Source organism: Cavia porcellus, unplaced genomic scaffold (assembly GCF_034190915.1).
Source record: "Cavia porcellus strain 051 isolate PalLab524CR breed Dunkin Hartley unplaced genomic scaffold, mCavPor4.1 scaffold_4, whole genome shotgun sequence".
NCBI lineage: Eukaryota > Metazoa > Chordata > Mammalia > Rodentia > Caviidae > Cavia > Cavia porcellus.
In genome coordinates this window covers 70,381,788-70,408,160 of record NW_026947487.1, presented here as the reverse complement: position 1 = coordinate 70,408,160, position 26,373 = coordinate 70,381,788, and the positions used below count along the sequence as shown (strand labels likewise).

Here is a 26,373-nt window from a genome sequence, read left to right as displayed (position 1 = left end):
TATTTGATAGACACATAAGTTTTTTTTGTTTTTATTTTTAGTATATGTTTGAATTACATACTATGGAGACTTGCTGCATACGCGTAACACCTCTCAATATTTTTCTCACCCCATTCCCTCCTTCCACATCTCTCCTTCACTTTCTTCACCCCCTATCTATTTCTATATATATTTCTCTCTCTCTCTCTCTCTCTCTCTCTCTATATATATATATATATATATATATATATATGTCTATCTATATTTCTATATATCTCAAATATATATATATACTGCATATATATATATATATTTGTGCATCCCATTATCTGTTTTACTTTTCTTTTTACATATATTTCTGTTTTGTCATATTAGAAGAGCCATAATTATTTAAGTTTACATGTCTGATTTATTTTACTTAACACTATAGTCTCTAGGTGCATCTGTTTTCCTATAAATGACTCCAGTTTGTTCTTACAGCAGAGTAATACTCCACACTCCACAATGTACAAATACTGCATTCTTTCTTCCATTCATCTTTTGATATATATGTATATAACAATTTTTAAAAGGTCAATGATAAAAAAAATTATTCCATCACATCACTCCAAAACTAGCCAAATAAATGAAATTATATGTCTATGTATCTGTACACAAACATGGACACAAAGGCTCACAACACATAATTGGAAATATGGAAAACCGACATGATTCATTGTAGGTCAACAAAGTACACATTTTGAAAGATTAAACACATACCTTATATTCGATAATATTTCTTTCTCCACTGTTTTCTGTGAAAGTAGAAAGCTACTCTTCATTTCTACTTGATAGAAGATGTTATGAAAACTTAACTTATTCCCCTTGGTGCATGACTTTGGGTCACTGGAAGTCATCTTAGGGCGATAATTCATGTTTCTTTGTGACAGTGGGATATGAAACTGGTCATTTCTGGAGGATATCTGGAGAGTTCTCCCTTGTTTTAGAAGAAAAAGCAAGAATTAGATGAGAGTCCCACTAAATTTGATTGTAAACCCTATGTAGTACATTTAAGTCAATGTGTTTTAAAATGCATTGTAAGCAGTACACAAAACTACTTTAATACCTATGATGAGAGGCAGATGTATCTTTGAATATATATAGCCCCATTGGCCCTAACATTTAAACTGAGTATAAATGTTACTCAAAATATATGAGGGATGAATAAGATTGCTGAGGGTGAGACTAATCTGGCTTGAAAATCATATTATGACACAGCTTATGTTCATGGAGTCCCTATGATCATCATAGGGAATGCATTTTATTTTAATTTGGTAGTTTTTGACATTGTCCGTACCAAAAGAGATTTAGTGAGTCTTTAGCAACAGGAGCAATCTCTCTGAAATTCTACAGTCCAACTTAATACTTGTGGTTATTACATGCTGTCCATCTACAATGACAGTAAATTTCAAAATGATTTTTAAAAACAAATCATTCATTGAATTGACGAATATTAGTATCAAATTTCCAGAAAGATACAAAATCAAGGTTGAGAAGATCAGGAGAGTAAAGCCTATAAAGATGACAAGACTTTTTAGCAAAACCTGAATGCTGTTTACAAGTTTTCAGTGTTTCATAAAACAAGTTACAAAAGACCCTGTGAAGAGGTGAACTGAGGTAGTAAAACACGATTGTACATAACCTGCAATAAACTAGCCTTTATTTTAAAAATCCAAAGTCATCTATGCAGCACTTTCTGCCTATCTATATATGTTTGACAATTGACTTCAACCAAACCATGGTCATGAGAACAGTTCCAAAGATGACAAAACATAAGAAGCCACTGTAAGAAGAGCTCCCTGAAAAGAGAAACCAAAGCTTCCAGAACTCAAAAAAACAGAATCCTAGGAAGACATGTTCAGTCCTGAAGAAAACTCAGCATCCTGTACAGATTTTCCCACATGATATTTGCACAAGCAACCTGTACCTCTGTGAGGAATATTTCAGGAAACCAAGCGGAAAGAAGATTCCTGAGGGTCCTCTTAAATGCTTGAAAAACCTGAGCAAATGATCAGCAGTCTCTCAGCTTAGGGTTACTTGCACTTACAGCCTTATACAAGATTAACAGTCCTGCAAACACAAAACTTTTTAGATTGGAACACCTATGACCTGCGAAAATGGGCAGAAAGAAAACAGTCCCAAGTATGCTTCCTCATGTGATTTGCTCAGTCTTTAAAAAAAAGAAAGGATACTCCTCTCTCAAAAAACATACTTCTATCCACTTCTTCAGTTGAAATTACCATGCATGCAGAAAAGCAGATCTAAATATCCAAGAAAGAAAACACAGAAGTAGACCAACTAATAATCTAGACTGGAGTTATCAAATGGTGATATTAATAAAACTGACTAATGCTCAAGAAAACAAAAGAAAACACAGATTATCACCTAAGAAATATCTCTTACAGGCACTCTTTCCCGTCGTCAGCCATATGGTATTAAATGAACAAGATTTCCTCTGCCATGAGGTTGTTGCCTTGAATCCAGTGGATTTTTGAAAAACTTAGCTAACTAAGTTGAAATGAAATTTAACATCCTTAAATGTTAACTATAGGGCACTTTGTGTAGCAAACAACAAAACTGACGAGAAAAGGAGCTTAATGATGGCAGACACTTACATATGCACAAAGGTACAAATAAAATCATCACAAACAAATAAGCTTTCCTTTTAAATTTCAGTAATTGATATTGGATCATTTATAATTTTTATATCTTCTTAATTCAGCTTTGGAAGTCCATTTGTTTCTAGGAACCTGTCCATTTCTTCTGTGTTTTCCAGTCTATGAGTGAAGTTTTCCAAAGTAGGTATTGATGACCATCTGAATTTCCACAGGATCTGTGGTAATTTTTTCACCCTCTTTATTCTTCATTGTATGAATTTAAGTTTTTTTTTCTTTCTTCTTCTTGATAAGGTTGGCTAGGGCTTTATCAGTTTTATTTATTCTTCCAAAAAACCAACTCTTCAGGTCATTAATTAATTGTACTGTTTTCTCAATTTCATTAATTTCTGTTCTGTTCTGTTCCTTATAATTGCCTCCCTTCTATGAGCTGTGGGTTTGATTTGCTCATTTTTTTCTAGAAGCTAAGGGTGCAGAATTAGGTTGTTTATTTATGCTCAGTCTGTTTTCCTGATGTGAGATGTCGCTGCTATATATTTTCCTCTTAGGACTGCTTTTATTGTGTCCCACAGTTCTAGTATGTTTTATCTGCATTTTCATTTAATTATAGATGCTGTTTAATTTATTCTTTAATTTAATATGTTATCCATTGGTTGTTCAGGAGGGTGTTATATAATTTCCATGTGTTTATATAGGTTTTATAGATTCTTTTGTCATTAATTTCTAATGTCAGTGCACAATGGTCAGATAATAGGCATGGGACACTTTCAATTCCCATGCATTAACCTGAGCATGTTCTAATAGCTAGCATATGGACTATTTTAGGGGGTCCCCTGTGCAGATAAGAAAAATGTGTATTCCAGTGTTACTAGGTGGAACATTCTGTAAACATCTGTTAAGTCCATTTGTTCTTGGGTTTGATGCAGTTGTTATTTCTTTGCTGACTTTTTATCTAGTTAATCTGTCTCTTGGTTTCAGTGGGGTACTAAGGACCACCATTATAACTGTGATATTGCATATTTGATTTTTATATCTATTATTATTTGTCTTATATAGTTGCCTGCTACCATATTTGATACATGTATCTTCATTGACTATTATCTCTTCCTCTTGAATTTTTCCCCTAACAAGTATGAAGTGACATTCTTTATCTCTCTTGATCATTTCTGGTTTGAAGTTCATACCATATGCAAAGAGAATAACTATCCTTGATTTTTTTTTTTTGAAATTAAAGCAACACTGAGTTTCCATCTCACTCCATAAAGAATGGCTGTTCTCAAGAAATCAACATATAAGAAATATTTGTGGGACTGTGGGGGAATAGAAACATTTCTCTACTGTTGTTATGGATGCAAACTGGTATAACTATTGCAGAAATCAGTGTGAAGATTCCTCAAAAGCTAATAGTAGGGGTCCCATTCAATTCAGCCATTCTCTTCAGAATATTTTCTCAGAAAAATTGAAAACATTGTGCCACAGCAATATATGTACATCTATGCTCATAACAGCACAGTTTGTGGGATTAGTACCACTCAACATTACTACAAGTGCTCCACCAGCAAAATTTCTAATTTCTTTTCTCATGATCTTTTGCTCTGTTGGCTTAGAAGTTTTAGTTCCAGATGAGGGAAGACATGAGCCAGGAAGCACCATGATTCCACAGAACTAGAATCTAAAACTTCCTTTGGTCATTTTGTTCTCCACATGCCTCTGTAAACAAGCTGTGAACAAGCTGTGAACAAGGGAGTAATGATGTTCATAGGGGAGATTAATTTACACTATCAAGCAAAAATTGGATGATTACTCCACTATAGATGAAGTGAAGAATATGTATGAAGTTCAGATATCTCTTCGGAGTCCTTCTAATATTACCACATCTGGTTAATAAGGTCAAAGGGAAATTATAACAACCCAAGCCAGATAGGATGACAAATGACCTAGCACCTTCAAGACTGAAAGTATGGGCCATCCCTCCATCAAAAAAAAAGGAAAGAAAGAAAAGAAAAGAAAAAAAAAAAAAGAAAAAGACTTGCTGAAGTGCTTGCTAAAGGCCAAGATGAGCATATGACCACTTGGATGGAAATTGTAATTGTTTTCTCTTATTTTGCTAATATGCATCCTTTGTAACATAACTTTGATAGATTTAATACTGGTTCTCAATTATTACCAAGCCTGTAATACATGGTTAAATTCTTAAATGTTAGTAATGAGCGTCACCCAATGAAAAACTTTGCATTTTGCATGACTTGTACCTAAATGTCTCTCAGACCTTCATGCAATCCTAGATGTGTAAGTTTTAAGGAGGCTTGGATTAGGGTGTGAGAATACTGATTAAAGGAATGATACTGGGATTAAGGTATAGATAATAGAAGCCCTGCCCTGGGTGTAGCTGGCACCAATCAGTAGGTTTGTAGTCAGGATGGAACAGAAAGGGACAGAAAGAAGGAAGTCTTGCTATGACTGCGGCTTGATGACTACAGCCTACCATGCCATAATATGAACTATTTCTCATTTTTGATGCCCCTCTCTCCTGCCGCGTGCCATGGAGCCAACTGACTTTGGACTTCAACCTTTAAAAATTATGAGCTGAAATAACGTTTTTCTCCTTTAACTTAGGGTGCTTCATATTTTGTGGGGGAGGGCAGAAGCTGGAGGTGGATCATAGGTTTGGGGTGGGAGCAAAGCCTTTCCCAAAAACAAAGTGCACCTGAGGCTGAGGAACTGAACAGCCACTCTAGCTCAGAGAATGTGAAGTGTCCTGAGGCTACCTTTGCAGGCAGGTTGCTGGGCAGAGCAGGTTCCCTGTATAAATAATGTATAAATAAGTGGTGGTTGAGCAGTTCTTTTCTTCCTACTCAGTGTGAGGGCTCCACCTGACCTCTGCTTTCTGTATTTCTACACTTAAATGACTCATATTTATTTCTCCATCCTCCCAAGATCCTTTTACCACCCTCAAACCCCTAGGAACTTAGGGAGCTATGCTGGACACAGCATTTTAACTCAGAAATAAGAAAAGTAACTATGACATTGGCCCTTAGAGAGAGAAAATCAGTGCATTTTCATTTGTGTGCAAATAATACCATGTTCTGGTTAATTATGAATTTGATTTTGTACCTGAAGTATATTGCTTAAGCATGAGAGGACCTCAACTGCCTATGTAGGGAACTCAATGCACTCAGCAATGCAACTGTTGGTGCACACTAGCAAACATTTGTGCCCATAAAACAACACTCTTAGTGTGGCTCATCCTGGTTGCAAGGACAGAGTAAAAATAGAAACAATTATAGGGAAATCCGACCCTTCTAAGAAGATAAAGGACACATATTAATTGCTTGAGGAAACATTTCTGATGACTAATTTGACAAGGAGTGGATTGTGTTAGCTGTAGAGTCAATTTGAATGAGAAATAACTAGTTTATTGTTTTAGTAGAGCTTTGAGTTTGTCCAGATGATGAACTCACTAAAGCAGGAAGACCTGTACTGGATGTGGAAAGCACCAATCAATAGGCTTACAGCCTGGATGGAGAAAAAAATAATAGAAAGAGAAACCCCCATTTCTGACACTTTGTAAAAGTTTCAGTAATCACCTTGGCCTTTTGAGATCCATCTCTAGGCTTCCAGTTCAGACTCTATCCATTAAATGCAGACACTTATTTTCCTGATGTAGATCACTAAGGCCTATGTAGAGAGCCACAAGTTTTCTACATTTTACTGTACTATCCCACTCTCCAGCCTGCATATGGTCCTTTTACATTCTTCCACCCCTCAATCTGCCGCTAGTCATTTAATATCATATATCTACATCTCTCAGTCTCTGTCTCTGTCTCTGTCTCTGTCTCTCTCTCTCTCTCTCTCTCTCTCTCTCTATATATATATATATATATATATATATATAATCTGCATTCCTATAATGAGTCCTAATTGATACACCTATAGATATTCAAAGAGTAGTTTTGGGGTCCCTTAATTTTTATGGAAACATTTCAATCCAAAATTATTGCCACAGAGCAATCCAACATCGTTGAATAGAGAAAGAGTAACATCTATCATTCAGAGAAGATTGACAACAAACACAGACAATTGGAAGAAAGGAAGGGATGTACACCCTGATATAAAATTACTGCCACAGCAGGCAAACAATGTGATCATTTCACTTGACATAATCTATCAGAATCAGACTGCCACCAAAACTATGGATAAATTGTCTCAGGTGACAAATATGAGCTATACTAAGGTGACCATTTCATATTATATATGTGAATTTAAATGTTACATAAACACAATAGATATGGTTAATTACTATGCACCAATTGAAAAACTTTTAAAATATTTTCTTGATATAAATATTTGGAGAGTGTTTATGAAACATGAGGTCCAAGTATCCTTCCATAATTTCTAGCTTTGTTATTGAATAAGGCTCAGTAGGCAAATCCCATATAGGACCAGATCCTAATGTGTGCCAGAACACTTAGGTTAAGAATGATGACAACAACACAAGCTCTTTAAGAAAGCACATGTGAGTTATAGAACAGCACTGAGGCTGCTCCCCCATTCCATTTTCTGTCTCCTCTACATCCCCGTGTGATAGACATATATGACATTTCCTCTAAAAGTAAATGAGGAAAAGCTTCACTGAATAGCCAACATGTTTTTTCCATTATTGGCACCAAAATATATGACTAGTGTTTCCCTTTTATTAGTATGCAAATTTGTTAGGCAGAAAGGACCCTTAGATCCACTATGGCTATCCTAAATATACTTCTTCTTGGCATATTTTCATGCTGGGCTGTAATTTATCTTCCATTTATGCTCACAATCACTTTAAATGCTTCATAGACACGGTGCAATTACACAACAATGTTAAGTTCAGAAATAGATTTTGCATGAGTGCATGGTACTTTAATACTCTGTGATGCAAAAGAAAGGAGTTATTAAATAATATCCAGGACCTAGAGCAAAGATACCCAACATTTTATTTTATGTTGAATCTTTATGTTTTTATGAAAAAGGAAGAGGCATTCTATTTGTATTATTATGCAAGGAAACAAAACATGAAATAATACAAACACTGAAAGAACTGTATTCTAATGGTTTGGTTCTTTTTTGTTTTGATTGCTTAAAATTCTATCTTAATTAGAATTATTAAGAGTTCATACATTTTGATAATTAAATATTCAACTCAACTATTCATGGAAAAATACAAAAAGAAAATCAAATACTGTAGTAAAAGAACCAAACGTGAACAATCGTATGTCCCGGGATAAGAAAATGCAACTGACTGGTAGGTTTCTTTAAAGTATTATTGCTACCAAATTTGTCTTTTAACACTGGTGGCCTTCTTTCTGAGGAAGCTCTTCCTGATCTTGCTTCAACTACATTTGTCTTCACACATTTACAGGAAAGCAGAAGGGTTACCCTTACCAACTGGCCCAGACCCAGAATCAGTTGCACAGCCTTATCACTTACAAGAAACATGCAAACACACATGCCCCCACCCAGAGAGAGAGACAGAGAGAGAGAGAGAGAGAGAGAGAGAGAGAGAGAGAATTATCAGTTTCTATTTCTTAGTCACTTTCCAAGGAGTCTGTGAGGGATGACAGGACAGTGTTCTATATTGAGCAGTGCACTATTTTCTAATAAAATATACACACAAAACCACAAACTTTCCTTTCATCTACATATCTTAAATTTACTCACTGACTCCACAGCAGTTTACATCACACGGGCTGGGATCTCAGAACTCAAAGGCAGTGACTCAGCAACCACTGATTAAAAAACTTAAAAAAAAAATAGTTGAGAGAAGTTAAGGAAACTGCTAAATGGTACCTAGAGAGCAGATTCCAAGTAATGACAGGAAGCATCTGTGCTGTACTTGTGTCACTTTAATAGTATTTTATGCTTTGCAGTTGCCCACAAACTCCCCAGTTCAAGTGGCCCTCACGCCTCAGTCTTTAGCTGTATGTATAGTCAGCGCCCAGGCTGGGCCTCCAGTTGTATCATATCCTGCAGACCTCCTGGAGTATCCCTGCTCCCATGCCTTCCTATTTCCCTGTATCCCTCAGGGCTGTGGATCCCTCTGTCCTCATGCTCCATCCATGGGGACATAGGAGACTAGGACAGGCCCACACCCTTTCCATTCCCGGTCTGGGGACTCACCACAGAGGGTTCAGGAGATGCTGCATGCACACTTGGGTTGGTGGAAGACTCAGGGTGAGCTTCAGGAGAGGGATATTCAGGATACTGCACGGCTTTGGGAGTCACTGTGGCAAAGGTGGCACCCTCTGTTCCTTGGTTGGGTGACGATGCCTGTCAGGGTGAGATAAGGGTGGGGTACTCTGGGAGCTGAGCCGCCCATTGGACAGAGACCAATACTGTTCCTTGGGTGCCAAGACTCCCAGTGTACCTAGCTACAAACCCATTGCTTTTGCCTGGGTGACTTTTCCAAATGCATACAATCCCCTGCCTCCATCAGGGTTCCTGGTTAATGAAGACCTCATCTGAACACACAGTTTGCCCCACCCCAAGGTGAAAGGGCAGTAGTCCTTTCTTGGACAATGAATTGAGGGTCTGTGCCCCAAGTCCCATAAAATAAGGAACTGAAACACTGAAAGTTATTTCTATTAGGATCCAGCACACACTTACTTGCACTATTTTGAGGCTTAGGAACCCCTAGAAAGTGACCAGGGGTTCAGGAAACTAGCTGGGTATCAGGGCCAACATCTGCCCTCATAAATGAGCCTCATCACAGAGATGTTTCTGCTTTGCCACACCAAAAAAAGTCATTCAGACAACTGGTTACTTATTTAGATGGAAGCTAGGAATTCTTGCTAATTGTTCACCAATAGAGCAAAGTTCCAGCAAAAAGCTTAGAGAAGGAAATTAATTGTACATAATGGTTTAGAATGCTGAAAACATCCTACCATGTATTTTAAAATAACTTTAACATTTTCATCTATTTATTTGCCTAGCTTCAGTTCTAGCAGTTTGTCCACTCATAAAGAATCACACAGAAATAGATGTTTTCTGGTTTTGTTTTAAGCCTCAGTTATGGTAACTCTCTCAAATTCTGTTCTTAATAACTATTTTGATAACAAACTGGGAGGGAAGATTCAAGAGGGAATCGAACTCTCTCTTTCTTTCTCTCTTGCTCTCTCTCCCCCTCTCTGTCTATCTCTCTCTCTTTTCCTCCCTCCCTCTCTCTCTGAATACTCATAAATTGGGAATGGGCATATAAAACAGAAAAAAACATGAGTAAGCAAAATGAAACAACAACTAATTTGAATATACAATTATGAAATTATATGAACAAATGAGAAGGCAGCAGAATTTTCTGTGATAAAGGGCATGGGACTGAGTTTCAGGTCCTAGCCCAAAGGGGTAAAATATTTAATATATATTTATATTGCAATCTCTCTCTCTTTCCAAATATATACATACACACATACATATACATGTATATCAATGCATATACTAAAAATCTATACATAAAAACAGCTGTGTTACAGTACTGTGCAAAAAAATTACAGTTTACTCCTGATAGTGGCAATAATGCCTTTCCTTTTTTCCTCAGCATGATAGGCTACATTTGATATAAGGGACACAGAAAAGTTTGATAAGCAAAACTGGACTTTGTTTCAAAGTAAAGAATTGATATAAGGTATATATAAAGAGACACTACAATACTGAGTCACATCCTTAAGCAAAATAGGTTTTGGTTTCTTTAACTCATTTTATTTGTTGTTTTAATTTGTTTTAGAGAACAAATTATAGCAAAGGCATTTCTACTTTATTTTGGCCTAATTTACAAAGCATTTTATTTTATATTTTTTGCATTGAGACTAGCTTTTGCTGACTGAATTTCTGTTAGTTCCAAACTTCATCAAGCATATCTTACGTGTCTTGAATTTCACTGAATCCATGAGATTCACTTCACAATTTTCAGATATCCATGTACTCAGAGGCCTCTACAGCCATGACTGAAAAGGCCTGGTTTGTTATCAAGCTAGCAGGAAACCTTGGCATCATCCTGACAGAGCTTGGGTTATGGACATCCAAAATGCAAGAGTTATGGAGTAATAGAGATTTCCACACATATTGTTGAAATCCTGGGAGGCCAGCAAACTTGAATAACCAGATAAGATACTGTGCCATATCTTGTAAAAAGCACAGTGTGTGAAGCTATGAGAATAAAGTCAAAAGGTACAGAGGAGGCCCCAAAATTTGGAGATAAAAAGAACATGAAATATCTGGTAAGGAATGCCACAGGTAGTGATGGAAGCCATTGCAAAAAAGAATTCATGGGAGAAGAATCAGCAAGATCATAGCACTGGAGCTTTCTAAACCCTTTGGAGATTATGTCTCACAACAATCTGCCCACAGTGTCAAACATGGAACTAAAGAACTTAACATTTGCCCTACTAAGTATCAGCTTATTTTGATTCTGTTCCTTTTCATCTGCCTATTTATTCCTTTGGGAATAATGATGTTTGCCCTATGCATTTGTATGCTGAAAGTGTTTAACTTTATTTTTAATTTTATTTTTAATAGGCTCACAGATACCAATTTGCTTTAAGTCTCAGATGAGACTTTGGAGTTGGTCTTGTTGAATCTATTAAAGATTTTGGCAACTGTTAGAGATGAACTGAGAACATTTTGTATAATGAGATTCACATGAGTTTTTGAGGGGCCAGGAAAAATTTTAAGGTTTGGATCGAAAATGTCCCTGAAATTCTCATCATTATATGTAGGACCGGTCAGAAGGGTCAGGATCTGGAAGAGTGTATCTCCTTCTTACCTCTCCATTTTTCTTGCTGATTCTTGGCTACCATGTGTGACCACCTTTCTCTCCCCCATGTTTCCTCTCATCCTCTTTTTGCCTTAAAATGAGGCAATTGTGGAATAACACTGTGAATGAAACACTGTGAACTTCTTTTCTTTAAACTTGAAAGTGTTGGACATTTTGTCCCAGAAATAAAAAAGTAACTAAGATTCCCAGTGATCTGTATTCTTCCCCTGGGGCCCAGGATCTGGCTTCCTGTTGGTTGAGTAAGTCCAGCAAAGGCAGGGAACCCTGCTCCAGCCCATCAAACTGTTTTCTTCCCCTGAGGCCCAGGATCCAGCTTCCTGTCGAAATCAGTGAGTAAGGAGGGGGCAGGGAATTCTGTCCCAGCCTGGCTGACCTCTCTACCTCACTTGGAACAATACTTGAAGCTCAAAAATATAGGAAAATGACAAAACAAAAGACCAAAATGCAGTCTCAAGCATCCAGCCCATCCTAAGAAAGCCTAGGAGCCAAGTGCATAGAAGACAATATATGCCACATACCTGAAATAATAGTAACTGAAATAAACAAGTAACTCAGGGAAGCCTTAAAGGAAATCAAACTAGAAATAATCTCTCAGGTAAAATAAGAAATGATAAAAGAAATGAAGGAGACACTGAACAGATCTAAAGGAGACACAGTTAAAAAATTTGAGGAGATAAACAAACAGATAGAATCCCTGGATGAACAATATAAGAAACAAAGAGAATATATAAAGCAGATGCAAAGAGATATACAGGAAATCAAAAACTCCATCGAAAGTTGTAAAAACCACATTAGAATATGAAGATAGAATTTCACACCTTGAAGACAAGGTTTCAGCCAGTGAACAGGAAAGCAAAGACCTTTTAAAAATAACAAGAAATCAGAAAATAATAATTCACCACTTGAAAGATGACACAAAGAGGAACAACATAAGGTTAATAGGGATAAATGAACAAGAAGGGAGCAACATAAAGGATATCAAGACGATAGTTAGAGAAGTAATAGCTGAAAATTTCCGAAACATGAGATTGGAAACCGATATCAAGATCAATGAAGCATAAAGAACTCCAAATAACCATAACCAAAATAAAACTACACCCAGACATATAGTAATGGCCATCCCAGAAATCGAACAAAAGAATAGAATATTAAAAGCTGTAAGAAAGAAAAGACAGATCACCTATAAAAAAAAAAACCTATCAGAATCACAGCAGACTTCTCAGCAGAAACAATAAAGTCAAGAACATGGAGCAAAGTATTTCAGATCCCAAAGGAAAATGATTTCCAACCTAGGCTGATGTATCCTGCAAAACTGTCCTTCAAAATGGATGGAGAAGTAAGATACTTCCATGACAAAGAACAGCTGAAAAACTACATGATCACCAAGCCAACCCTGCAAAGAATACTGAAAAACAGCCTAGATGCATCTACGAAAAAACCACTAAACAAAGCAGAGAGTTAAACAGAACTGAAAGACAAAGATGCAACAGCAGAAAGATAACAGGTCAATAATAAACCAATATATAACAGTTATAACCTTTAAATGGTCTCAATGCACCAAAGCAAAGACAAAGCAGGAGGCATCACAATCGCTGACTTGAAGTAATAGTACAAAACAACCGTAGTAAAATCAACATGGTACTGGAACCAAAACAGAGCTGAAGATCAGTGGAATCGATTGGAAGATACAACCACAACTACAAACACACTCAACCACCTTATTTTCGATAAAGGGGCCAAACATATTCACTGGGAGAACAACAGTCTCTTTAACAAATGGTGCTGGAAAAACTGGCTCTCCATATGTCGAAAACTAAAACTAGACCCATGCCTATCACCATGTACTAAAATAAAATCTAAACAGATCAAAGATCTAAATATTAAAACAGAAACACTAAATCTATTGGAAGACAAATTGTGTAAAAACCTTGAAGATATAGGAGTAGGTAGAGAATTCATGAACAGGACTCAAACCTCATGGGAAATACTTCCCAGAATCAATAACTGGGATCACATCTTATTAAAAAGTTTCTGCACTTCAAAAGAAGTCTCTAGCATGGTGAGAAGAAAACCCACAAACTGGGAAAAAATCTTAGTGAACTGCCCCTCAGACAAAGGACTTCTGTCTAAAACATATAAAGGATTAAAAAAAAATCAGACCCCAAAAATTCAAAGACCCCATCCAAAAATCGGCATCTGAGATAAATAAACAATTCTCAGATAAAGAAATACAAACAGCAAATAAATATGTGAAAAAATGTTCATCATCATTGGTCATTACAGAAATGCAAATTAAAACCACACTGAGATTTCATCTCACTCCTGAAAGAATGGCCAGGATCAAGAAAACCATCACCAACAAATGCTGGAGAGGCTGTGGGGAAAAAGGAACTCTCCTACACTGTTGGTGGGAGTGTAGACGAGTGCAACCATTGTGGAGGTCACTCTGGAGATTTCTCAGAAAACTAGGACTGGAAGCCCCATTTGACTTAGCTATTCCACTTCTAGGCATATTCCCAGAAGAACTGAAAGCATCATATCACAGTGATATATGTGCACTTATGCTTATAGCAGCACAATTTGTAATAGCCATATCTTGGAAACAACCTAAGTGTCCATCGACTGAAGAATGGATAAAAAAGTTGTGGTATTTTTATACAATGTAGGACTACTCGGCTATAAAGAATGACCACATTGAGACATTTATATGTAAATGGACACAGCTTGAGACCATACTCATAAGTGAAATAAATCAGTCTCACATGTATAAATACCGAATAGTTTCCCTAGTGTAAGAAATGATAAGAATACATAGAAGTATGTGGTAGTCATGATTCCCAATCATATTGGTTTGAAGCCATATAATGTTTTCACTCATTAACCGCAATGGTTTTAACCTGGGTTGTTCAATTTTAGTATGTATGATAGCACGAATAGCTATTTTGAAGAAAGCAATACAACATAAAAAGGTAGTGCTGATTTAATATCATCTTGTTTTGAAGTCCCATCAAGCTGTTGTACATCTTTTTCCACTGGTTTTAACACGTATCTTACTATATTTCATTATATGCTATAGTATAAACAAAATTCATTATAGGCAAGAGATACTATAGAAACCGTCATTCGTTTTCTATTAGCAGGTTCTAAATACCCTGTAATTCTTGCATTCTCCTGAAAGGCTTCACCCTGTCTGGGTATGCTTGATATTATAGCAAACGAAGTTACCCTCAAATAATTTATGGAAAGAGGCACTATGGCGACTACTATTATGTTGTATTATCTGGTGGTGAAACACAATGATTCTTGAATTGCTCAGTTCTGCCCTGCGTTGTTCTATTACAATGTCCTCTCTTATCTCAATCCCCCCCTTTTTAAAAAAATTAATCTATTCTCTCTCTTTTTTAATTAAGGGAAAACTAAATTAAAAATTACAGGACATATTATAGTAACTTTTTTGTTGTCCTATTAACCTGACTTGAACCCCAGTATTACTCTCACCATCTTGTTCTGTCTGATTATTATATATTCTATTTTATTTAATAGTATCAAGTTTGAGGGTATAGGCAACCACTTTGAAGGCAATAAGATACACTATGATGCCCAATATGGATTGACAATTATCCTTATTTGAAGTCCTATAAAGTTCTCAGTGTAGGTTTTATTGGTTTTGTTCTGTACTGCTTTGATCAATTCTATTATACCTGATGATATAGACAACTCAATTTAAAAATAGCAAGAGGCACAATGGTAACCACTTTTGATTACCTGGTATTCTATTTTAGCATCATGTGCTTTGCCCACCCTTCTGTTCTAACTGACTCTGTTTTGCTTAGTACATTTGGTTTCATTCTCTTCAAAAAAGCAATAAGAATCATGAAAGTAATAAAACCCTAAAAGTCTAATTGTTACTGTAAATGAGAGGAAAGTAAGATGGACTAAGGATGGAATACATATAACTTAGCTTTTTTTGGATCATTGAAAAGAAGTGTCTCCAATTTCACTGTATGAATGTTCACTTTATATGATTTAATTTAGTAATATGAACAACTGTTTCTGGGAAGATAATATGTAACCTATTAACTGGTGATTTCATACTGTATATTTTTTTCTTGAAATACTGTATTATTTGTACCCTTTTACTGCATTTTTATGTCCTTTCTTTTTTTTCTCTCTTTAAATATAAAAAAGTAACTAAGATGCCATGTAGCTCCAGTTAACTGAAAAAGTGCTAATAATATATGTACATGAAAATGAAATTAAGAAGAAAAATTTTAATCTTTGATATCTAGAAGTCCCTCAATAGACTCATGTGCCCATAGGTGGGACTCTGGGGATGTGACTGGATTATTGGTTTCTGATAACAGATCATGGGTTATTTCAATGGATTAGATCAGTGATCAGTTTAGCTCAGCTCTGGATGGATGATGGATTTACTGAAGAGGGCCTCCCTCTTGGTGGGTGTGGGTGGTTCCAACCAATAGGTTTGTGGCTTAGGTGGAAAAAAATAAAAATGAAAGAAGTCTTGCTGCCTCCTGCCACCATGACATGAACTGTTTGTCCTCTGCCATGTCCTCCTACCATGTGGCCCTACCTCAAAAACAGCTTAGTATGGACTGAAACCTCCATTAAGTGAGCCAATATACATCTTTTCTGTTTAATTTGTGTATCATTTATTTTGTCCCAACACTAAGAAAGTAAATATGATATTAGGTTTCTGCCTTTTCAAGAATTAAGGGTTTTGCTTGTTTTATGAGCACTAAGTGTTCAAATAATTATCTGAAATATAATTAAATTTCTATTTCCAGAAACACTGACCTATGAATAAAACAAAATTCCTATCATTCATAATGTGACGGAAACGAGGTTTGTCTTTTACTCTCAGATTTAGGCCATAGATTCCTGATTCTGAGGCACAAAGAAGAGCATAGGACACAGTCTGAAGAAATGGTGCCCAAGCACGTCAGCCAGGAATCAGAGAGAGAAAGCAAGAGGAAAAAATAAGGTAATGCTTCTACCAGAATACCAAACCCCTAGTAATGAGATAGAAAGCCATTCAAAACCTACATTGTTCCTAAGGACAAGGTCTTTTTAGCACTCAGTTCAGTTGGAAGCATCTAAATAATCATTTGGTATATTTTAATATCCATCCAATATTGTTGCCATATATTTGAAACATAAACTCTTTTCATGGTGAAAAAAAGACATATTTAAATAATATAGAAGTAACTGAGAATAGCATAGGAGTTTTCAGTCTTTTCCTGGAGTTCCCAATAAATTACAAATCATTGTATTCTCCACAAAGAAATATGAGACTTTTATGCACTGTAAAAAGGAGTTAGTAGTTAGAAAAGGAAAAGATCATCACACTAGAATCTCATGGGGCTTTGTATATGGAGATCTATAATTCATTCTGCTGTCAGAATAATGTCAGAATAGAAAACATATTGTTAAGAGCCACCACAGGCAGAGGAAATCTCTTTTAGGCTCACTTAGAGTGAATATGAAAATAATGTTCCTTGAGTTCATACACAGTTGGCCATCCTTCAACATTTCTTTAAGAGATTTTCACTTCAGACCCAGGATCACATTGAGAAGACATAGATAGCAAGCACCTTAAATTGTGGGTGCCAAGTATTTTTTCCCAACTTTGAGGGAAGCAACTAACACAATACATATATTAAATGAAAAGCTAAAGCTAACAAGTGGAATTTTAAAAAATATAATGTTTTGAAATGCCTAGTGTCATCCCATTTGTTGCTCACGTGAGGTTTTGACTCTGTGGTAAAGAACACATGCATGCAACACATCAGCAACAACAGGCAATATGGAGTACAGCAGAACACAATTGCACAAGAGTGCAAGAGCAAAAGAACAGCCTGCATCTTTATTGTATAATTCTTATACTGGGTGTTATCCTATATTTACAGTCTTCCATAGTGTTGTAACCAGTGCATGTGAGTTTGTCCACTGATAAGTTATTATATAGTAATATCCTGATGTGCTCCTGCACTGACAACTGGGGACAGGTACTCAGGTGTCTTTAGACAACCCTGTGCTTTCAAGCAATCTCAGCTTGAATTCCCCACATTCCACTCCCTCAAAGATCCAGGTTGTGTTGCCTCTTGTGAGCAGCCCATTAAGCTGACCACTGCACACAAAGATCATAACAACAACACAAGGAACAGCAGAGCACTATCAACACACCAAAATGTGGCTTATGGCTATTCAGCACCAGGTAAATCCCAAGGATTCCCACTACTGGGTAAGAGGGTCCCACTATAGGGTCTGCATAACAGACACCTCTGCATCGATCTCGTGCAAAGTTTCCTGCATCTTTGTCTGCTGATTTGGGGTACAAGTGCAACATTCTGTATGTAAGAAGGCAAAGTGCCTCCATGTTCTGTGGTTCACAAATCAAGAGCCATGTAGTTTTACCAAACTATCTTTATCCTTTGAGAAGTTTCACCCAAGAACAACATCAAAGCCTGATGGATAACATTCAAGGCCTGAGCCATAGGCTGAGCAAGGGCTTCGACTTAGTGGGCTGGGTCTATGGACCCCAGCAACATCCAAGCCATTGTACAAAACTACCAGGCCACTCATTAAGATTCACAGCATCCCAGTTCTAGGTGTGTCTATAAGAGTGGATCTGACAGTGCCCTTAACATATGGAACTCCCCAGCTTCAGCACCCTTTCCAGAGTGCAGGTAGGCATAATCAATCTGTGATGCCACAAACCCGTAATGCATCTACAATGGGCCAATCAGTGGGCCCCACACATATAAGCTTATGGCCATCCCACCACATGTTTGTGTCACTCACCAGTAATGGCTAGCTACATAGGTTGGTGAGCACTCACCCACTCTTTGATATCCCACTGATACATTCACTTCTTGAATACAATGTAGGGCTACATGAAGCAAAATAATAGAATTTCTCCATCATCCAACACCAACCATGGTACACAACAAGTGCCAGTCTCTGTGGGGTGGATGTGCTCTTCCAGATAAATGCCTTGATGACCTGGTGTTATTGATCTCAGGCAACAACACTCCAGTGTTTCTGTCACCCTCAGTCCAGATGAGCAGGGACCCCACCATGATCTTCCATGGGAGAACTTCAGCTGCCTATGTGGGGAGTTCAATGCACACTCAGTAATGCAGCTGTTGGTACAAACTGGTAAGTGTTTGTGCCCATGAAGCAACACTCTTAGTGTGGCTCATCCTGATTGGAAAGACTGGCTAAAAACAGAAACAATTATAGGGAAATCCCATCCTTCTATGAAGATGAAAGTCACATGCTCATCCCATGAGAGAACTGTGTCTGGAATCATCTTACTCCCCACCTTAGAATACCAAGCCAGGCTTCCTGTAGCTATCAGGGCTAAGGCAGTTGGGGCCAAATCCACCACCCCATGGAGGACGGGCCAAGCAACCACAATATCACTCCTTTCAGAATGAGAGCACCAGCACTGGGCAGGAAGTACTCCAAGGCTTTTGATGGGCAAGTTGAAGGCTGTATATCTACAGCATATCTAAGTCCATCCCTTCTGGATCACTCATTATAATGGTTGTAGCAGTATAGCAGGTGCAGTATGAATGTCCACCAGAACCTTAGCAAATCCAAGTATACCTTTAACTGGAACATTGTCATAGGTCTAGGGTATACTTGTGTCTTACTAATAATGAGTAATTACTTTCATCTATCAAATCAGATAACACCCAAGAATTTGACAGGCAAGCCGGGTACCTGAACTTTCTCTTCATTCATGTGCCACATGAATCAATAGTGCTTCCACCAGGCTGTGCTTGGTGGCTTTCAAATTTTCAAGACAATGAGAAATTAACATCATATCATCAATACAATGAATCAACCACACAGAATATGGCTTATTTTATGTAGCCAGGTCCTGAGCCACCAGGCTATGACACAATGTCAGGCTATGCATGACAAAGTTAAGCCAATATACATCATTGTAACCATCAATTAAAATGGCATCAATTAACCAATTAAAATAAATAAATTGGCAGAATGGATCAAGAAACAGGATCCAAAAATATGTTATATACAAGAAACACATTTAACTCAAATAGAAACTCATAGACTGAAATCAAAGGATGGAAAAAATATTTCATGTAACAGGAAATCAGAAAAAACAATGATGGCTATTCTGTTTGCACAGTGTTAATTTACCAAAAATAATCAAAAGAGATAAATAAGGTTACTATATACTTGTTAGGGGAAAACTTAAAGAGGAAAAAAATAGCAATCATAAAGATACATGTAACAAATATGGGTATACTCAAATATATAAGACAAATAATAATAGATGTGAAAAATCAAATATGCAATAACACAATTATAAAGGTGAACCTTAATACCCCATAGTCACAAAGAGACAGATCAACTAGACAAAAAGTCAGCAAAAATGTAACAGAACTGAATCAAACCTATGAACAAATGGACTTACTAGATATTTATAGGGTGTTCCAACCAATAAAATCAGGATACACATTCTTCTCAGTTACACATGAAGTATTCTCTAAAATAGATCATATATTAGCCCATAGAATATGATTAAGTAAATGCAATGGGATTTCAATTATCCCGTGAATTTTCCCTGACCATAGTGCACTGAAACTGAAAATTATTGGTAAAAGTAACGGCAAAAGCTACATAAACACATGGAAATTAAATAACATCCTCCAGAATAAATAATGATTTACAGATGACATTACCTTTCAAAGAATTAATAAATCAAATAGATGGTTCTTTGAAAGAATAAGCAAAATTGATATACTTGGTGCCCACTATATGTAGAAAACAAAATGACACTTCATTCAATAAAGAATAAAAAGGATGAAATTACTACACATTCTGCAGAAATTCAAAAGACCATCAACAGCTACTCTGAAAATCTTCACTCACTTAGACTTGAAAACACACAGGAAATGTATAGATTCCTAGAAAAGTATGAATTACCAAAGCTTAATCAAGAAGCTACCAAAATTTTGAATCATGAAACATCAGTTACTGAAATTTAAATTGTAATTAAAAACTCACAAAAAAGAAAAGCCCAGGTCCAGACAGATTCAGAGTTGAATTCCATAAGAAATTTAGAGAAGATTTAATACCAATACTCCTCAAAATCTTAAATATAATTGAAATGGAATAAGTTATCCCTAACTCATTTTTTGTGGCAATACTAATCTGATACCTAAACAAGACAAAGTCCCAACCAAATAGGATAACTAGAAGTTAATATCTCTAATGAACATAGAAGCAAAAATTCTCAATAAAATATTAGCAAACAGAATGCAGGAAGTCTGTAAGAAGAGTAAATACATGACCAAGTGGGATTCATCACAGGGACGGAGGGATGGCTCAAAATGAACACAGCACATTAACAGAACCAAAGACAAAAATCACATTATCACCTCAATAGATGCAGAAAAAGCTTTTGGTAAAGTTGTAATAAAAAAAACCTGCAGAAAACTGGAATATATGGTCTCTACCTCAATCTGATAAAAGCTATCTATGGCAAACCAACAGTCAACATATTAAATGGACAAAAACTGAAAATTTTTACTGTAAAATCAGGAACAAGACAATGATGTCCACTATCATAATTATTATTAAATATAGTTTTGTAAACATTAATCAGGTCAATTACAGAAGAGAAAGAAATGAAAAGGAAATGATGGAAAAGGAAGAAGATAAACTATCATTTACAGATGACTTGGTACTTTACATAGAAGACTCCAAAAACTCCATCAAAAGAGTAATAGAGTTGAGAAGTAAATTCAGCACTGTTTCTGGACACAAAGTCAACACTCAAAAATCAATAGCACGTGTACACAAACAGAAAACTCATGAGAGAGAAATTATGGAAATAACACCTTTCACAGGAGCATCCAAAAAATGAAATACTCAGGAATCAGTCTAAGAAAAGATGTAAAACATCTATTCACTGTGACACTAGCGTAGGATGAACACATACATTCTTCTCCCTTCATCAGTCTGACCTCTCAACTGGCCCTATAATTTTACTACCTGTGTCAGTGTGAGCAAAAGTGGCAGCTCTCTGAAATCCTTAGCAGCTCTCTGAAGTTGTTCCTCCTCCTTTGTATGAAAGACACTCACCTCTTGGCTTCAGCAAGAGACCACAAGAAGGCACTCAAGAATAAATACCATATGATAGATCTCATTTGAGTAAGGCAAAGTACAATGAAAATAATAAAGGAGGGCTACAAGAGGCCAAGGGAATAGATGTCTTTCTAGACACATTTTCTTCACACTTCTATATAACCTGCAGGTGAACTACCTACTACTGCCTGGGCAAAGAATTTATATCCAGCCAGATCCTGCACCAAATAGTAAGATGGCCTTTCACCAATCCTAAGGCCAAAGGATTGCAGAAGTGATCAATCAAGTATAAAATCCCTGATTCAACAGGTTCACTGACTTTGCTAAGACTTTATGCACTCTTCTTGTAAAAAGAAGTATTCATTGAGATTAGCAGAGGAGCAGAAAGTGTACATACCATGTTTCCCAAATGAATAACCAGTACATGATTCTTTTAATTACAAGAGCATTTCATTTCTCTATATTCATTAGTTAACTATTTAGCTCAAAATTAAATACCCTGTTTCAGCCTTCTAGTACCACTGTGGCTTGTGCAGGAAAGAGCAAGAGTCATGTTGTAGTAAGGGTTAGTGATTAAAACAATTTAATACAGGAACACATTCTTTATAGAATTATTTTATAATAGCCATCCAAAGAGTGAAACACAAAAAAGTGCAGGAAATCTATCCATACACTAAAGACCCAAAGAATGAAGTTCAGGGCCGTGATCACATGGCAAGGTCCATTGTGAGTCCAGCTAAAGACATAGAGCCCTTGGCAATGCCCACCACAAGTCCAACTGGAGCCCAAAACAATGGCTCATATAGATCTGTATCACTGATCTGTGCTGAGAAATATCAAATATCAGTAGTGGAAGCTAGAAAGTCTGTGCCAGTGGGATGAAGGATCTGTGCCAGTGGGGTGAGAGATATTCATTGGAGATGCTCAAAGTAAGGACCAGAGCTCTCCTGAAAAGAACCACAGTGATTCTCAGTGACAAGGTCCCATGCTCCACTGACAGTGAGAACAGCCAAGTTCATATTAGGACAGAAGCTCCACAAGCTCCTCCAGGAGCACCTATGGCAACAAGCGAACCAGCAATACCTACCTCTTCCTTTTCAGTTCTCCCCTTACGTTGCTTCCATTCTATCCTTCAGTCCCCTCTGCATCCCTGTGTAAATACTCACAAGGCATTTCTCTGGAAAGTAAATACCAGGACAAGTTTCTCTGAGGAGCTAGTATGTCATCCCTTTTATGGTCACTCAACTGATCATTTCCTTTTTGATTCCAGTCTCAGCATGCAACTTCTTTACATGCAGAAGGCCCTTCTCTTTGCCCCTGTCCCTCCAGTGTCCTCTCTTGTGGAAATTTTCCACTCTATGTAATATTTTATTGTCCATTCATCACACTCGTTCTCACTTTAAATGTTTGCTACACACTTAACCAAAATAAATGCAGGAATAGATTTGCATGCATGCGGAATTGAATGCACTGGATACAAAAGAATGTGTTTCCCAAGGGAGCTCCTGTGTATGGTCTGGGCCTGGAACAAAGATCTCCAATAAACACTACAAACCTGTATGTTTTCTGAAAGTGCAATGAGCTTTTACGTTTCTATTATTATTTTTTAAAAAAAAGAAGAAGAAAAACAGGGCCTCAGTCACTGAGCATCTGCCAGAACTAAACTTCTTTCCCCTTGAGCTCCCTGCTTACTGCATCTTTCACAGGACATTTCCACCAAGAAAAAGAACCCTATTATATGTCCACTACCCAGAATCTCTACTATTTTGACCCCTTTGCTGATAAAGTAAGGGGGATGGTCTAACTCTTGCTGGCATTGAGGATTACATCCATGTATGATTCCAATAGAAGTCCAGAGATTGAACTCAATAGCATAAGCACCAGCCTGGCCACTACAAAGTCCTAAGTTTGATCCTTAGTACAAACAAACAAACAAACAAACAAACAAAAATCCAATAGAAAGGATAGGAAGACCCTTACCACTGCACAAGAGATCACTGAAGATTACCATGAAATGAAGCTGATGATGGTGTTTAAGAAGAAATTTGCCTGCCTGCAATGGCACTCTCAGATTATGGAGAGGTAATGCAGATCCAGGGCAACCCATATAAGAACATCTGGCAGTTCCTAGCAGAGAACGCACTGGCTAAGGATGAGCAGCTGAAGGTTCATGGGTTTTAAGCACTTGTGGCTCACTGAAACATGGGAGGGGGGGCAGGGATTCCTTGATGAGTAGACAATGAGTAGAACACCCATTTAGTGCCTTGATACAAATTTCAAAACCTCACAGCTTATATCATTTAATCATTAGTGGTCTGCTTTCACTTGGGGTAGTGTAACTCCTTCATGCAATAAACTGAAAAGAGCCATGCAAATAAATAAATTGATAGATAGATAGATAGATAGATAGATAGATAGATAAATGTGCCAAAATTTTATATATGTAGAAAATAACTGATACCAAGAAGCGAGCTTTGCCTGCCCATTGGTGCCATGCACAGGCCACTGGGGAAACAGCCAGATGCCAGCCATTTCCTATGAATCAGTACCATTTGCAGACTGTGGGGAAAGAGAACAGGATGTCCTCAAGAAGCAAGCCCTCCCTGTGAATCTGTGCCATGTGTGGGCTGCGGGGGAAATAGCCCCTTCTGGTGTGTGGCTGAGACACAAGAAGAGCCAACCCTCCCCCTCACACACACAAACCATAAGCGACCAGCTTATCAGAGAAACACAGGCTACAATGATAACTATTGAGGTGGAATACAATTTAATGCTTATAGTGCTGGGTGCTTCACCAACTTTGCAGGTCTAAGTCATCTATTTAGAGGATAATGAAACACAATGTAGAATCTGTTGGGGATCTCCTTCTGAAGATGGTAGCCATTGTTTAATGCTCTATTATCTTGCTTTGAAGTCCTGTATCATTTTTATTGTTTCATTGTGTTGGGTTTTGTTTTGTTTGATTTTAGTATCTGATGGCATGGGCAGCTATTTCAAAGATAACAGGATGTATTACAGTAACCATTTTGGATTCACTCTTCTCTTATTTTGAAGTCCTTTATCGCATTCATTGTTTTATTTTTACTGGTTCTATTCTATTCTGTTTTGCTTGATTTTTACTACATCTGAAGTAATCTGCAGCTATTTGGAAGACAATAGGAGGCATTATGGTAAACACTGTTGATTTCTCATTGTTTTGAATTGTGTCATTTACACTGGTTTGTTTTGATTGCATTTATTCTGTTTAATTTTTCTTAGTTTTATTCTCTTAAAATTTTAAAGAAAGAAAATAACTGATAGATTCACAGTCTAATTTGTTTGATCTTACATTTTTATGTACCATGTAAAGTTTTCAATAGTATTTTAATAAGGATTGTAACAGAATCATTACTTTACAAGTTCATAACAAGCTCAACAATTCACAGAAAAATTACAAGTGTAGCTTAGTAACTTCTTTGCAAATCACTGAAAGCTATGCATAACATGTCCCAGGAATAAGAAAATAAGAAAGAATAAGAATAAGAAAAATAAGAATAAGAATAAGAGACTATATCCCACAAAATAGTCATGCTAACAAATTTCTCCTTAACCCCTAGTAACTTCTATGCCTAGTAAATTTTATCCATCCAATGCCAACTACATTTATCTTTACATATTTGCAGAAAAGCAAGCTCATTACTGTTGTAGACAGAGATTGCAAGAAAAAAAAGAACACAACATGTAATTTGTAGTGTTATTTATAATGATGACCCAAGGAGTCAAGTACAGAGGAAAACAAGGAAACTGGTTCACACACTAAGAACCAAGAAATCCAACTAAGGGCCTGGATCCCTTCTTCAGCCACTTCTGTCATTGTCAAATGGGTTCATGAACCCAGTGTGGTCACAGTGGTAGAGTTGAAGGTCATGCATGGCTTTAGGAACATGGAATATCACTCACCAAGGGTGATTTGACTACTGTCACTGCTGAATGGCCAATATGCCAGCAGCAGAGAGCAACACTGAGTCTCTGATATAGCACCACTCCATGGAGTAATCAATGTTTGATCTGTTGATGGGTCACACATATTCACACATGTAGACATATTGGACCACTTATCGTTACTACTAAGTAGTGGCTGGATTGACATAAAGATGGAATGGACTTTTGAAGATGGAATTACAGTACCAGCTAAGTGACAATATCTTGCAAGCTGGCACAAGGTTCTCCAAAAGGCTGAATATGACTTGACTCATCATTCACTATATGGTGTGCTATGTCTCCTATAGCCAGGATTCATGGGGCCAAGAATCAAGAGGTGGTAAGGGAAATGTTACTACCTAAAATTGCCTCTAATGACCCACTAGCAAAATTTCATCTCCTGCTCCCATTATCTTGTTTTAATGATTTAAAAGTCTTAGTTACAGAGTGAGGAAGGCTTGTAACAGGAAGCACAGCAATGATCGTTGAATTAGAAGGTAACATTTCCCCCTGGTCATTTTGGTCAACTCAGGCCTCTCAGGAAACAAACAAATGAAGTTATAGTGTTGCCAGGGGTAACTGACCTACACTATCAAGGGTAAATTGGACAATTTCTCCACAGTGGAAGAAAAAAAGAATATACTTGGAGTGCAAGGGCCCTTTAGAAACCTCCTAGTATTACTGTGCCCTAATATTAAAATCAGTGGGAAACAACAATAACTTAACCTGTGCAGAATGACAAATGGTGCAGAACTTTCAGGAGTTAAGGAATGGGTCAGTCCTCCAGGGAAAGAAACAAGACCAGTTGAGATGTTTGCTGAAGGTCAA

The 26,373-nt window shown here is 37.0% G+C and overlaps 1 protein-coding gene and 1 pseudogene across 1 annotated transcript in view; one reads left to right on the top strand and one right to left on the bottom strand.

Annotated features, from left to right (window-relative positions):
- Window positions 1–8,904, bottom strand: part of LOC100716022 (broad substrate specificity ATP-binding cassette transporter ABCG2-like) — a 42,252-nt gene extending 33,348 nt beyond the window's left edge. The window contains 3 exon segments of the mRNA XM_063247250.1: window positions 739–955; window positions 8,331–8,410; window positions 8,790–8,904. Of these exon segments, the coding sequence (XP_063103320.1) occupies window positions 739–893 (155 nt within the window). The 5' untranslated portion in view covers window positions 894–955; window positions 8,331–8,410; window positions 8,790–8,904.
- Window positions 8,905–23,323: 14,419 nt separating this feature from the next.
- LOC100716303 (eukaryotic translation initiation factor 1-like) lies at window positions 23,324–23,766 on the top strand (annotated as a pseudogene).
- Window positions 23,767–26,373: the final 2,607 nt, after the last annotated feature.